General features: G+C 45.0%; 1 protein-coding gene across 1 annotated transcript in view; it reads left to right on the forward strand.

The window, feature by feature from the left end:
• RIMKLA (ribosomal modification protein rimK like family member A) overlaps window positions 378-16,144 on the forward strand; it is a 33,325-nt gene continuing 17,558 nt past the window's right edge. Inside the window, exon 1 of the mRNA XM_005678611.3 lies at window positions 378-662. Coding sequence (XP_005678668.2) covers window positions 500-662 — 163 coding nt within the window. The 5' untranslated portion in view covers window positions 378-499. The remainder of the gene's footprint in view (window positions 663-16,144) is intronic.

Here is a 16,144-nt window from a genome sequence, read left to right on the forward strand (position 1 = left end):
TCAGCCGGGACACCCTCTCCGCTTCCCTGGATGGCAGCCCCGACCCCTCCCGCTCGGGTCGCCCCACCCAGGCCGGCAGCGCCACGCCCACCGGGGTCCAGTGCGGGGCAGGGATGCCCTCGCTCAGTGTCGCCGCTGCCTGTCTCGCTCGGGGCTCCCCCCGGCCACCAGCCCCGCTCGGGTCCCCTCCCCCGGCCGCCGCAGGCCCCGGCCCCGCCGCCCCTCCCGGGCGCCGCCCGCCGCGGCCGCCTCTGCAGCTGGCCCTGGGGCCGGCCCGCGCCCGCCGCCGCGCGCTGATTGGCTGGCCGGGGCCGGCGGCGGCGCTGAGTGGCCGGGCAGATTCGCTGGGTCAGGGCTGCAGAGGCGCCTGGCGCACCGGCGGGAGCGGAGCCGCGGCGCGCGCTCGCCAGGACGCCGGCCGCCCGCCCGCCAGCCCGAGCGAGCGGCCCGGGGCGCCGAGGGGGCCCGCGCCCCTCCGGGCGCCGCCGCCCTGGCCGCCATGTGCTCCCAGCTCTGGTTCCTGACGGACCGGCGCATCCGCGAGGACTACCCGCAGGTGCAGATCCTGCGCGCCCTCCGGCAGCGCTGCTCCGAGCAGGACGTGCGCTTCCGGGCGGTGCTCATGGACCAGATCGCCGTCACCATCGTCGGCGGCAACCTCGGTGAGCTAGGTGGGCCCGGGAGGGTGGGGTGGCGCTCCGGGGTCCCCGAGAACCAGCGGGTGGGCCCGGTCATCGGGCCTCCCCCGGCCAAGTCTCCTTTGGGTCACCCAAACCTGCCGCTCTCCCCCGAGAGACCTCTTCGGGTTAGAGAAATTCCCTAACCTTGGGAGCTTTTTTTGACCACCAGCATCTGCCCTGAGGGCAAGATTTGAGAACGGGGTTTAATTCACTTAGGAGACTTAGTCTGGAAGGAACTTGAATTCACCTGAAGTCGCCTGGAGGTCCGAGGAAAATGAAGCTAACCCCAAATTAGCAAATTCTGCTTGCTTCAGTACCCTGCCAGTTTAGATTAATAAGATCCAACACTAAATTTACAAAATTTCCATTAAGATGAATGTTTTTAAAAGTTTTCCAAGAGTGTCCAAGCATCAGCAGTGCACTATTATTCCCAAGCTAGAAACCTGCAGATGGGGAGAAATCTGAGAAAGATTAGAATCACCTCTTTAGTGTAAAGTAGGAGAGGAGACCTTTGATGGGTTTTCTTTAAAATGATCTTCCTCTCTGAAAGTATTAAATTCTGATTCCAGAAAAGTCAAGATTTCAGGTAGAGACCATTCTGGCTGCATCGATTTCTCCGCTGCTGTGTTCCAGAGATTTGGGGAGTGGGGAATGGGAGAGGGGCGGTAAGACACGGTTATCAGCTGTGGCCATGACCTCAAAAGGTTGTGTGGTTTTAGATATTCTTAATTATCCTAATATAAACAGTTTCTGGTTTAAGAATCCTGGTTTAAGAACCTTCCCCTGGCTGGCAGTGTTTGAGTCTCTGCAGCCTCCAGTATGGAGGTAACCAGAGGGGTCCAGGACTCAAGGAGCTTTGGGCCCACTGAGAGTGCTTCTTGGAATACCATTTATACTGTTTCAACCATGCCTGTTAAATAAACTCATAATTTGTTACTTTTCTTTGGCAGGGGAAAGGGGACCCAACTTCTAAACAGGCTACATACATATGAGATTTTGAATATGACCTATTTCTAAGTGGACCATATCTGTTCTAGATGTTTCATCCTTAAATTAATAAAAAATCTTCGTGAGTAGTATCAGACTGAATAGTCTGTTGGAGAAATATACTCCAAACAGTGGGTGTCATATACATTTAGTCTAAAAGAGTGGCTGTCAACCATCAAGGGCTCCCTCTCTCTAGTCTTGATTTGCTAAAAATTCTCACAGGTAGTTAATGCTGAACTGGATTCCTAGATAAGGAATCAGCAGGATTGGGTTATTACGGTTTTGCTGCTAACAAGTATCTTGGCTTTGCATTAGCCAGGTCTCTCTATGTCTTTGAATCTCAGCTTTCTCATTTATAAAGCTAAGGGTTAGGGTTCCTCCAGCTGTAAAATCATCTGCCAGTACTGGGCTTAAGTGGAGTGATCTGTCACATTTTACTGATCTAGATCTGGTATATACATCTTTCCACCCCCAAGAGTTTGCTCTTTAAAATTGTTTTTTCCCCAGCCTGTAAAGATGCCTTTTTTGAGATACAGGCACATCATTCTACATCATTTTCCTTCTTATAGACGCATCATGCATTCTGTGAAAGAGTAGGGGAATGCTCTCTGTTTTGTATCTAGAACCCCATTTTAAACAGTCATAGGAAAATAGAAAATTAAATTCTAATGCTGCAGGAAACATTTCTACTCTTTTGTTTAGTGTCTTAAAATTTTGCTGGGATTCCTGTGTGAATGTATCTCAGTCTATTCAGAAGCTAGTAGTTACTTCTTTCTAAACTACAAGAAGATCTACATAGTTATTTGCCTAGTCGATCAAGAAAATGAACACAGTTACTTTTTGAAGCAGTTTTAACTTTTTGCTAATTCAGTGATTGCCCCACACAAGTCACAACACATAAAACAAACCTACTAGGTCACTGTTTGTGCTGTCCAAAGCAGTCAAAAGACTTATTCGGTGTGTGGTGCATGGGGGGATTAATTAAAGCACAAGTAAGTGAATTCCATGAGAAGACTGGGCTCCTTTGCTTTGCTCAGTGCTGTAACAGTGTCTAAATAGTGCCTCTCACGTACTAGGCACTCAATAAATGTATTTAAATGAATTAAGATATGCAGTCTATTTCCCAGTTTCTTCTAGAGTCAGTTATAGAAAACTGTTGGTAATTTATTAAGCCAAAGTATTCCTCTGAAATAAACTCTAGAATTTACTGGCTTTGAAATCCAGAAAGAGTTACAGTGGTATTGATGTCCTTTCCTATTTGAAAATTATTGTGGGAGCTGGGAAGGAGTTTGGGACCATCCATTCTGACCCCTTCATTTTATAAATGAAAAGCCTAATGATCAAAGAGATGGAGTGACGGATGGTTAACAACCTACTCTAATTCTCAGCCAGTGATAATGGAATAAGTGTATCCTTGGACATCTGCAACCTAGAGTATTGCCAGAACGTTTGGGGTTTTCTGTAAGATGTTATAGAAGAACTCAAATGAACTTTTTGGCCAGCCCAATACCTTTCTCAGTAGATATGAAATTGAACAGAATTACGTTACATTGAGGCTAGACAGTGACGTTGCAGAGTCATGTGATAGTTCAGGCAGTTAAAGTGTCGCCTGCTTCATATCTTTGCTCCTTTCCATTCTTTCTTTAGATTCATGTGGGAGTAGATGAAAGGGTCATTTTGAGACAAGAACGGGCAGTGACTCCACCAGTTCCTTAAATTCATTGCCCATCTTCCCTCCATGGAGGCTAGTGGGAACCCAAATCCAGAGATAAGAATTTCAGGTTATATATGAAGTAGAATTAGACAAGAGGATCAAAGTTTTGGATTTAAACACTGCAGTTATTTTAAACAGAATAATACAAGTAAACTGAAGAAATGCTGCAAATGCGAGGTTTTATGGTTATTCTTTTTAACCCAGTGGTCTGCTCTACTGAGCATAGATTCGGATGGGGAGACTACTGGGAGGAGTGAATGACCTTCAGGTGACTGAAGCAATCCTGTAGAAAACACTTTCCGTGCACCTTCCTGCTGGATGTAGCATTATGAGAATCTGTGCATCGCCATGTCCTTCTTAGAAACCACAAGTTCTTCATTCGTTCAACACATTTTTGTTAATTATTCTCAATCGTGAGGACATAGTGGTGGTGAATATGGCACCAAAATGTACATAGGAATATTCAAAACGAAACACATGGATTATTTATCATATGCCATAGGCCAAGTTTCTTTTTACATATTAATCTGATAATTATGTGCCCAGTCAGGGTGTCTGGGCATATGGTGCTGGCTGGCAGTTAGGGACCAACACTGAGTAATTGTGGGCTCAGCACTTTCTGTTTCCTTGCTTCCACTCCATCCCATGCCTCAGCCTGCACTGAGTTCACCTTGCCCCTTGCACTGAAATTGCTTCTGCCTGAGATGCTCATCTGGTCCAGCTCCCTGCCCCATGGGGAACTCTTATTCACCCTTTATATGCATCTTTTCTCTAAAGTCTGTCTTGACTCCTTAACTGGCCCCCAGCATCTTTCTCTTCCATCTGCTGCCAAATAAGATAGCATTCATTGTATTTTATTGTAATTTACCTATTTACAAAGTTCGTCTTCTCTCACCCCCTAAATGACTGGATATTGCTCAAATGTATGCTCCAGAACAGGTACATAGTAGACCTTCAGTTGACATTTGTTGGGTGATTGAATGAAGTACCTTTAAAGGCTAACGCAGCTATGTGAGAGGCTAATGCAGCTATGTGAGACTTGTGCTGTGATTAGCTGCTGTGTCTGGGATTTCATGACTGGATGCATAACTGTTTTTGTGATGAGGATGTTTATTTATCTGAGGGCAGAGTCACTGGTGCAAATCAAGTGTTTTGACCACCCACCGGTCTTTACAATTAACTGTCTCAAGAAACAAGTAAAGCCCCAAACTCAGGAACAGATACCAAGACAGAAGAGATGAGTCTGACCTGGAAATGAGGATGTGTTACAGTTTGGCTCCTAGGAGCAGGATGATTCAGCATTCTTCCCTTACTTTCAGATTTAAAACCTTGGTGGCTGTATGGCAGTTTCTAGGTCAGGTTCTTTACATTAAGTAGTTTGGGGAGACTCTCACTTGGTTCTTTGTAGGAATCAGGTGTGTAAGATTTAAGATGTTTGGGTGGGGAGAAATCTTAATTAAATTTGAATGAGGGAATGGTCTTGTCTCAGCCTTGCAAAAGAGGACAGGGGCCTTGTAGAGAAAGGATGGATTCCCATTACTGTGCAAGAAGACACTAGCAAGAAAGGGTACCAGGCTCAACTTTGTGCACGAAGGTTGATCTTTAGCCTTAGTCCATGCTAAAGGCCTGTGCCTGACACCCTGTAATCCGAATAAACCAGCATCCAGCACTAGTGGAAAGATCAGGGAGTGGGTGGAAGCACCGACCATATAATGTTTCCAGACTGACCTGAGTGCTGAATGGATATCTTTACCCTGTGGGTCCACATTTATTACTGTGGGCTGACCTCCAGGACTGAGGATGGGTTGAAGTGTGGTTTATGTTGATGTTTCTAACAGCTATTTTTAGGGACAGCTCATGAACTCTATTGGAAAACATTCTAGAACTAGTAGATGGGGGTCCTTAGTGGATCTCAGAGCCCTACTTTATAGGTTTCTGAATCACTTGTTGTTACTACCATGCCCTCCACCACATTGGTTAAGCTTGCCTGGTAGAAGGGATACAGCCATCATCAGAGAGATCAGGTCATCTGCATCCATCCATCCCCCTTGTCATTCCTCTTCTTAGTAGAGAGTCCACTGACATCCAGGTACATTACTGCTAAGCTTATCCCCGCTCCACCAACTTCTCCAGTAGATAGGTGGGCCACAGTACCTATTTCCCAGAGAGACTTCACCTTATTTGAATTTTATATTGTTTTGTTACAAAACTACAACAGGATCCAAAATTCTCAATCTAATTCTACTTGATCCTTCACTATTAAAAAGTAAGATTTCATTGTGAGGAAAGGATACAGTTAAGTTACTATGCATTGCAGAATAAACAGGAATAATGGTTCCTCATTCCTATGCCTCTGGTATTGTTGTTGCTGTTGCTGTTGCTTTTTAGTTGCTAAGTTGTATCCAACTGTTCGCTACCCCATAAATTGCAGTGCTCCAGGCTTCCCCATCTTTCACTATCTCCCGAAGTTTGCTCAAACTCATGTTCATTGAGTCAGTAATGCTATCCAACCATCTCATCCTCTGTCGCCCCCTTCTCCTCCTAATAGTTTAATATCATTTATGTGTCGGTTAATCTTCACAACAATCCTATTCATTCCTTAACTTCATTCCACAAGTATCAATTGGGTGCCCGCTCTGTGCCAGGCCAGGTGCTGTGCTTGGTGCTGGAGACACAATGGAGAGGAAGAACAGACGCAGTCTCCCTCAGTATTATGATTTTGTTCATTCATTTGCTCGATAAATATCTGTTGACTGCCTACTATGTGTAGGGTATTGATCTAGGCATCAGAACAAACCAGACAGAAATCCCTCCCTCTCGAGGAGATGACATTCTAGTTGGGGAGACAGAACACAAACGAGGTAAAATATATTAGCATATGGTGAAAAGAGCTAGGGAGGGAAAAAGGAAGGAAGGAGGAAGAAAAAATAGTGCATTTCTGGGGGCGAGGGAAGGGATTGTAGTTTTGGACAGGGTGGCTGGAGTGGTCTTCACCCAGAACATGAAGTTCAAGTAAAAGACTGAAGAAGCTAAGGACACAAGCTGTTTGGGATATCCGAGGATAGGGTGGTTCAGGGAGAGGGAACAACAAGGAAACCAGTGTGGCCAGAGCAGAATGAGTTAAGAATGAGCATTAGGAGAGGAGGTCAGAGGGGTGAGGGTGGGAGGGGAGCCCGTATATAGGGCCTTGTGAGTCACGGATGCACTTTCTATCTTACCCTGGAATGAGCTGGGAATCCACTGAAGAATTTTGAGCAGAGAGGTGATGTGGCCTGCCCTACGTGCACAGGACTATACTGGCCGTAGTGTTGAGAACAGACTGATGGCAGCAAGGGCAGAGGCAGAGAGATCCCCTAGGAGGGTGTTGCTGCAGCTCAGGTGGGAGATGAAGGATGCTGATTGTTGGACTAGAATGATTTCAGGGGAGGAGGGGAAAAGAGACTGGATTTTGGATATATTTTGAAGACAGAGTTGTCAGGATTTGCCTGCTGGATCAGACATTGGACATGTAAGAAAGACTAAGCAAGGAGGCCTTCAAAGTTCCAATGTTTGTCCTAAACAGCTGTGAGAATCAGGTTTACTATTTGCTCACATGGAAAGGGTGTGAGGGGAGTAGGTTTGGGTAGGTGGTGAGGATCAGGACTGCCTAAGGTGCCCATTAAACATCCAAATGGAAGTGGTAAGTAGGCAGTTTATCATATCAGTTGCAATTCAGGGGAAAGTCCTGGCCTGAGGATATCAAAAATAGAAGCATCTCCATACACATCTCCCAGGAGTGACTACAGACAGAAAAGAGATCCAGGGACTGAGCTCTGGGGCACTCCACCGATCAGTGGTTGGGGAGAGGGAGAATCCATGCTCAGTCACTCAGTCGTGTCCAACTCTTGCAACCCCATGGACTATAGCCCACCAGGTTCCTCTGTCCATGGAGTTTTTTCCAGGCAAGAGTACTGGAGTGGGCTGCCATTTCCTCCTCCAGGGGATCTTCCATACTCAGGGACCCCACTTCTCCTGCATTGCAGGTGTATTCTTTACTACTGAGCCATTGGGGAAACTCGGGGAGAGGGAGAGGAACCAGCAAAGAATCTTAAGTAAAAGAAGTAAACCCTGGAGAGTGTGGTGTGCTGGAAGCTGAGTGGAGAAAATATTCAAAGAAAGACATGATGAGACTATTTCAGCTGTGGTTGGTAAATCAAGTTAGATGAGGACTGAGAATTGACCATGGCATTTAAACTATGGGCTTAGCATTAGTGAGGAGAAGGCGATGGCACCCCACTCCAGTACTCTTGCCTGGAAAATCCCATGGACAGAGGAGCCTGATAGGCTGCAGTCCATGGGGTCGCTAAGAGTCTGATACGACTGAGCGACTTCACTTTCACTTTTCACTTTCATGCATTGGGGAAGGCAATGGCAACCCACTCCAGTGTTCTTGCCTGGAGAATCCCAGGGATGGGGGAGCCTGGTGGGCTGCCGTCTATGGGGTGGCACAGAGTCAGACATGACTGAAGCGACTTAGCAGCAGCAGCAGCATTAGTGACTGTGATAGGAGCAGTTTCAATGAAGTAATGGAACACAGTGAATATACACACAGTCTTAGGAGTTTTATTACAACGGAAAGGTGAAGAATGGATTGATAACTTGTATGGACTGAATTGTGTTCTCCCAAAATTCATGCGCTGAAGCCCTAACCTCTGATGTGAATGTATCTGGAGGCAGAGCCTTTGAGTCATGAGATGTAGATGAGATTATGAGGGTGGGGTCTTCATGATCCGATTAATGCCTTTATAACAAGAGTTGAGAGAACTTGATCTTTCTCTCTGTCTCTTTCTCCTTGCCATGTGAGGATACAGCAAGGAGGCAGTATCCAATATCAGACTTCCAGTATCCATAACTGTGCAAGGTAAATGTCTGTTGTTTAAGCCACCCAGGCTATGGTATTTTGTAATAGCAGCTTGAGCTAAGATATTGCTCAAAGGTGAATTTGAGAGGCTTTTATTAAAGAAGAGAGAAATAACACCATGTTTTATGTTAGTGTGAATGATCTGATAGAGGGAAATGGGAGATTTAGGAGAAGGAGGTTAATTGCTGGAGCATTGCCTTAAATGCCTGAGAGGGGTTGGGATCGAATGCATATTTCAAGAAGTTGGCTTAAGCTAGGAACAAGGACACTTCAGCCACTGTATAACAGAGAAAGTAACCTATTGGCACAGGTACAGGTAGATGGGTAGATGTGTTAGTGGAAACTTACAGAGAAGTTCTTTTCTGATTGCTTCAGAATCATTGAAATAGGAAGAGTCAGAATGAGAAGGAGGTAGGAAGAAGTAAAGATTTGAGGCAAGAAGACAAAGTGTGAAATAGTTGCTTGGGGTTGAGGGAGAGCGAATGGACCAGGGAAACAAAATGCTTACCAGGCAGCAGTAAGGACGGCCTTGAGACCAGCCCACAGGTTTGTGTATTTTTTCTCCAGCCATGCTCCATTGCACAGAAGAACATATGAAGTAGGCAGAGTGGGATCAGGGTTACAAGCAAGAAATGGGTGCAAGGGCATGAGGGTATATGTGTGGTGCTTCACTATGGAATTTAGATAGCGTAAGGGAGGAAGTGAGGGCATGAAGGGGGTGAGGGGCAGTAAAAAGATGGGGGATCCGTGCATGGTAGTTCCAGATGGTATCAAAGTGTGGCTGGAGCTGGGGTACGAGAGAGTGAGCTGGAAAGATAGGAGGCAGTGGTCGGAGATGGGAGTTATGATCACCGCATAAAGTCTGGAATGTAACTGGGAGTGGTGGCTGGGCTGGGGTGATGGACAGGATTCTTGAAGGAAAGGAAGTCAAAAGATGGAGAGACCTGGGCATCGGAAGAATTCTTTTTTAAAAATTTTAATTAATTGACTTCTTTCTTTGGCTGTGCTGGGTCTTAGTTGCAACACATGGGATCTTTGATCTTCCCTGCGGCATGCAGGATCTTTAGTTGCAGCATGCAAACTCTTAGTTGCATGTGGGATCTAGTTCCCTGACCAGGTATCAAACCCAGGTCCCCTGCATTGGGATATTGAAGTCACCAGTATCTATGACAGTGCAAGAGAGTCAGTGAGTCTGGAGCTAAAGCTTCAAGGACAGGGGAGTGACTGGGAGCCTTGGAAGGCCTGCACAAGTAGGGAAATGTGATGTGGTTGGACGAGAGTCAGACTGGATGTTTTAGGAGGAGAGAAGGGGGATGGTCAAGCCACAGTGAGAAGCAAGGAGCACGTCTCTCCTACCTCCAGGCCCAGTGACCCCCGGCGTAAGAGAGAGAAAACCGCCACAGCTTGGGAGGAAGTAAGAAGGCAGTGCCACTGGGGAGAGGCAGGGGTCAATTAGACTCAAAAAAAGAAGAGGAAAGGAACACTCACTGAAAAGGTCAAGGATAGGGGATTTGCTGCCCATTGAGTCCCGTCAACTGAGTCCCCTAGAGCACAGAGAAGACGGAGGTGGGAGTAGAAAAGGCAGTGTCCAAACTGGGGTGGGTGTGGGTCAGAGTCCAGGGACATGGCCTTGGAGACTGGAGTCTTGAGAGACTGACGTGAAAAGGGGAAAGGGCTTGATGAGAGTTGTCTTTGTGGTTGCAGGAAAGATTGTGTTGGTGAGGTGAGGGAGAGAGGAAGGTTTTCAAGTTCTTCTATTTTACAGAAGAGGAAACTGAAACCCAGGGACATTTTTTGTCTTGCCAAGCTGTTAGATGACAGCACAAATTAAATCAGGTCTCTGACTTGGAGGCCAGGACTTTATCCACTTTGCCAGAATTGCCTTTCATCTCTTGTGGCCGCAACTTCTTGAAAGGCCTTTGCAGATAGCCCTGGGATATTCCTGAACTCTGTGTGTATGAGTTGTCATGCCTTTGCAACAAGAGGTAGACATCAAGCTTTTATTAGTTATACATGTTTCTTCTGAGCCAGAAGCACTGTGAGTTGACATCTCCTGTCTGAAACTTGCCTTGATTCTCTTAGAAATAATCACCTAGCTGTCCCCTCCTCCTTTGCTGTCCCCTCCTCCTTTGCTGTCACTGTGCCCTGATATATATGATATATATGCCTGCCAGAGCACTTCTAATATTGTGTTAGAATCTCCCCAGCCCCTGCCCAAACCAGACTGATAACTCTTCTTAATACCCAGGTGCTCTGTAGAACCTCACTGACATTAATTACAGTTGTCTGTCTTCCTTCTTCTTAAATCCCAGGGATGTTGTCTCACTTACACACCTCAGCCCCTGTGCCCAGCCCTTAAGACGGTGCCTGGATGCATGTTCCTTCACTGTCAGAGGCTCTCCCACGGCGCTTTGCTCTTACATTTGATGGCACCCCTGCCCCACCCCTTGTCTTGCATCTAACCATCAGTACCTGAATCTCTGCCTGACGGCTTTCTCTGGTTACAGAAGCTCACTTTGTCCACACATGCACGGTAAGCCAGAAGGGCCAGGGAATTAACACCACACCCCTGGATCCGCTCTCAGCCAGACTTAGAATACATATAAAATTATAAATCACTAGCTCCCTCGCCCCTTGGGTGTGGTAACCAAGGAGTGTGCACTAGACCGTTTGTTATTGTTGCCCAGCAGGATTAAGCTCTGGGTGCCAAGGTCATCACTCACTTCCTAAGACACCTTTTATTTGCAGCACTGTCTTCTCCACTCCCCTCCCAGTGTTTCCTGAAATTACCTCCCTGATGATAAACCTCTTGTACTTCAGTCCTTGTCTCCAGGAGTCCTGCTGGGGAAACCCCAAACTAACACTGGGTTTGGCCCAAAGTAGGTGCTCAATAAATCTTCACTGAATGACTGTGTGAAATGATAGATGTGTGTTGAGTGACTGAATGATGTCAGTATCTTTCTCCATAAGGAGACGATAAACTCCTGGTAGGCAGAGACCACCTGGCTCATCTTTGTATTCCTGTGTCTGACTCATCGCAACAGTTCAATAAAGGTTGAACTGAATTAAATGACCTCAAAATAGCATCTGGTGGAAAGAGAAGGTGGCCTCACAATGACTGTGAGTCTTAATGGGGTGGAGGTGCAATTTTCTTTGAGCATCGTAACAAAGACCTTTAAAAGGGAGGGAAGAGCGGCATAGTAAGAATAAAAATAACTTCCGAATGAGGAGATGCTGGGGGGTAAGGTAGAAAAAGACCAGAGAAAATGTGGAGAGTGATTGGGACGAGCCAGATCATGTTTGGGATGACACATATTCCTCCTAGCACGACATGGTAGTGCGCAGCACTTGATGGATTATTATCCACTTAATTGATAGTGTTGCTTCCTTTCTCAGCTCTACTGCCAACCGTGGCTAGTAGTAAACATGATCCTACTCAAGTGAAGTGGTTCTGAAAACTCGCATTAAGTGAGGTCCTTTGCTGGCTTTCCCGCTATCGTGTTCTGCTCTTTCTTATTTCTGCCACTTGCTTCGTAAATGAAGTGTTTTTTTCCTAGCATACAGGAAGCCAGTGTAGCGTTTTTTTTAATCAGTTATTTATTTTTTGTCTGCGCTGGATCCTCGTGGTTGCATGGGCTTTCCTCTAGCTGGGGCGAGCAGGGGCCACTGTTTGTTGCAGTTGTGCTGGCTTGTGGTGGTGGCTTCTCTTGTTTCGCAGCATGGACTCTAGGGCACACGGGCTTCAGTAGTTGGGGCCCCTGGGCTCTAGAGCACAGACTCAATAGTTGTGGCACAGAGGCTTAGTTCGTCCACAGCACGTAGGATCTTCCCAGATCAGGGATCAAACCCGTGTCTCCTGCATTAGCAGGCAGATTCTTGAGGACTGAGCCACCGGGGAAGCCCTGCCGGTGTAGTTCTGAAGCTTGCGTTTTCGTTGTGAAGCCAGGGATGTACATGTGTGCATATGAATGAGTGCTCTGTGCCCACACATCTAAAGGGTGGTGCCCCACTGGGTGTCTTAATCAGGTCTGTGTAAATGCAAAGACTTTGGATAGTCAGTCCAGTACAAGGGTTCATATACAAGATGTCATTTTTAAAAAATTAAAGCATAGTTGATTTACATTGTTCTGCCAATCGCTGCTGTACAGCCAAGTGATGGAGTTACACACATATATACATTCTATTTTTATATTCTTTTCCATTATGGTTTTGAATACTCTCAGTATCCATAGGATATTGAATATAGTTCCCTGGGCTGTACAGTAGGACCTTGTTCATTCATTCTAAATGTAATAGTTTGCATTTACTACCCCCAACTCCCAGGCCATCACTCTTCCTCAGCAACTACGTCTGTTCCATTTTTTTTTTTTTTAACAAAACATCTTTAATTTAAATACAGTAATACATATGAAAGTTCTTAGCAAAGTCCCTCAAACACAAAATGTTAGGCAAATTCAGATCTGAATGATTCTACCTTTTATTATCCTTCACTCTTCCCTGTATTTGTATGAATGATTGAAAATGAGTTTTAATTTTTAGAGCTCTGCTTTCCAATAATGACTTATTTCTAAAGCTATTTCTCTGTATTATTATGTGCATTTCTCTGCTATTGTACATATAAATGCAAAAGTCTAGTTTTGTAGAATTAATTTAATCCAATATATAAGTTAGGAAGAAAAACAGGCTCAATTCTTTGGGAAAGTTACTCATTTTTTCTATCTTGTTTTTAATACATTAAAAATATCTCCAAATATAAATAATAGAATCAAAAGGAAATCAGAACATAATTACCCATGAAAGTATATTATTCTTTTTGGAAGTAATATGGAGGAAATATTGTGGTTTCAAAAAGTTGATTTAAGCGAGGTTGGTTATTCATCACTGTACTAACTAGTTTGGGATCTGATCATTCTCACAATCTTGTGGACCTGTTCAGGGACAGAGTGATCATTTTAATTAAAAAAAAAAAAGTGGTTCAAGGCTAAATAGTAAATCGCAAGCCCAGTCTAGGAGCCTGAGAGATCCCAAATATCTCAGAAGCAAATCAGCTCCTTTCCCTTCACCCTGATGTCCAGGTCAAGGTGATACCCAAGAGCACTAGGGCACTTAATCACATGAAATCCCTTGTTATTGAGGGAATGAGCCCCTTGTGGTTCAGGGCTTTCCTTCCATCCCTTGCCAGCAAAGCAGAAGCCTGCCCTCTCTGAGTTCCTGCATCAGCCTTTCATTCCCTTGGCTTAAGGCCCATAGATTGCAGTGGGAATGTTAATGATCCCAGGAAAGGTGACACATTAAGCTCCATCCTTTCCTAAGAGGAGATATTTATGGGAAGAGGGAGAGAGATTACTAAGTGGTTAAAGGCTCAAGAATTCACTGACAGGTTTGCGGAGCACCAGTCTTAAATCCAAGCTGTTCTTGGCCATGGCTGTGCGGAACTACTGTTCCTGCTGACGGATGCTATCACAAGCTGCAGACTCTTGTCTCCTGCTTCTAGAAATGTTTAATTTGGACAAGGTGCCGTGACATGCTGTGCTAAGTTGCTTCAGTCATGTCTGACTCTGTGAGACTCTATGGACTGTAGCCTGCCAGGCTCGTCTGTGCATAGGATTCTCCAGGCAAGAATACTGCAATGAGTTGCCATGTCCTCCTCCAGGGGATCTTCCCTACCCAGGGATCAAACCCACGTCTCCTGCATTACAGGCAGATTCTTTACCACTGGCACCACATGGGAAGCCCAAGGTACAGACAGCAAAGAAAATGAGCAGGGGGCAAGTGATGTTGCCCCGTAGCATGGATGCTGGAGCTGGGTCAACGGGCAGAGAAAGAACTGGTTGTACTGATGTTTTCCCTAAATCCATCCTGCTCCTCTCTGTACAGAGCTGGAGGCCAGCGCAGTCAGAGACCACATCTGTCTAACTGCTTGCAAGAGCCTTTTCAGCTCCACGTTAATCCATTCCATTCTTCGTTTATTAAAGGCTTCAGTTGGAATGAGCCAGGCCCAAAGATTTACCTATGGAGAAGAGAGATGAAGTCCTGGTAAGACTTCTAGGTGTACGTGAATCTGCTTGTCGAGGCTGAGCTGTCTCTGTCCACATGTGGTTGGTATTTCCAGAAATGACTGAATTCTTTCCTTCCCATTTAGAAGTTTAACTGTTTGTCTGTGGTCTCGTGTTGAGATTTAAAAGCCAGACGTTTCTGCTGCTTCTCATCTCTCTAGGTCACTTTTCTGTTGCAAAGCCATTTTTCTCATCAGGTGGTGCAAATCTCCATAAATCGTCCTACCTTGCTCCGTAGAATGTCTGTGCAGTAAAAATGCCAGTGCCTTGCGTACGCATAGCATTTCGTAGTTCTTAAAGCATTTTTGCATATATTACCTCATTATGTAATGTCATTCTGGGCTGTCGCTTTTCCCCTGACTGTTCTGTATTTACTCACCTTTTTCACCAACCTGAATACTTTTCTTTCTTCTGCTACCAATTTTGAGGATATTACTCAGAGTTTGCTTTTTTCCCCTTTCAGATTTCTTTCCCCAGGGGCTATTAGTGGCAAAGGAAAAAGCACATATAAATGATCCTGTTTTCTGATGGCAAAGTGAAGATAACCTGAAAGCTCTTTAGACATCAGCCCTGAGAGTTACGTTCCAGTTCCTTGGGTTCACACTGTCAACAGAAGTGCTAAAACCAATTGAACTTAATGACTGCACTTACTCTCTTTGCTTTAAATTGGTGAAACATCTAGAATGGGAGGAAACTGTGCAAGTTAGATCCATGTAGTCGTTTTGTGGTTTGGGTTTTTCTGTTTGGTTGCTGTTGTTTTGTTTTGCTTAGCGTTTTTGTATTGATATTATTCATCCCCGAATAGAGAAATAGCAATATCCTTAGTAACTTTTATTTTCTTGAAATTAATATGGTTGTGCACTTTTTATCACTTAACGAAATCAAAGGTGCTTTAGATTAAAGTCTATAACATGGTTCTCAAACTGTGTTTAAAAGGTTTTCTGTGGAGCATGTTAGAGACTCCTTTAGGGTTCACTAAGGCAGACCAAGTAATTCCCTGAACTCACTTCTCATTGCCCTCTCCAGTCCACTTCCTGTCTCTGTCACTGTATCCCCAAATGCTGAGTGCACTGGAGATGCCTAGTTAACTAGTAAGAGTAATACAAACCGTAGGCTATCAGGGTTGAAAGAGATCAAGCAGGTTGCTGTGAGCTTATCTAACCTTGACATTCCTTCTGTGCCATCCTCGAATGACCTAATGAGTCTCAGCCCGTTCCATCCTAAGACAGCGGAAAAGTGTCCCTTTCATTGAGCCCAAATCTATCTCTATGTAGCTTCTATACAATTAAACAAACATGGAGTGCCTACCACGCACCAGATACTGTTCTAGGGGCTGAGGACACAGCAGTGAGCAGTCAGACAAAATAATGCTCTTACGGATAGCTCCTCAGCTCTATCTCCTGAGGTCACAGAAGACAAGCCAAGTAATTCTTCTGCATGGAACCCTACAGAAAATTGAAGACTGCACTCCTGTTCTCTGACTCCTCATCACAAGCTAATACTCCCAGTTCATCCAGTGTCATGCAGGTTTAAGTCCTTTGGGTATACAGATCAATTGTTTTGTGATGCATTCTAGTTTTTCTGAATATTGAATTGACTTTTAGTAGATTGATTATTTCTTAAGTTTTTTGTTATAAAGCTAATACGCAGTTGGAGACATTTTGGAAAATATGGATAATTATAGGAAATCATCTATAATCCCATTACCACTGTTAAAATGTTGATATACCTTTTCTAACTTATATTGATAATTTTGTATCCTTTCTTTTTCACTTAGCATTGACATTTTTACATTCATTATATTCAT

This window comes from Capra hircus, chromosome 3 (assembly GCF_001704415.2).
Source record: "Capra hircus breed San Clemente chromosome 3, ASM170441v1, whole genome shotgun sequence".
NCBI classification, from domain to species: Eukaryota; Metazoa; Chordata; class Mammalia; order Artiodactyla; family Bovidae; genus Capra; species Capra hircus.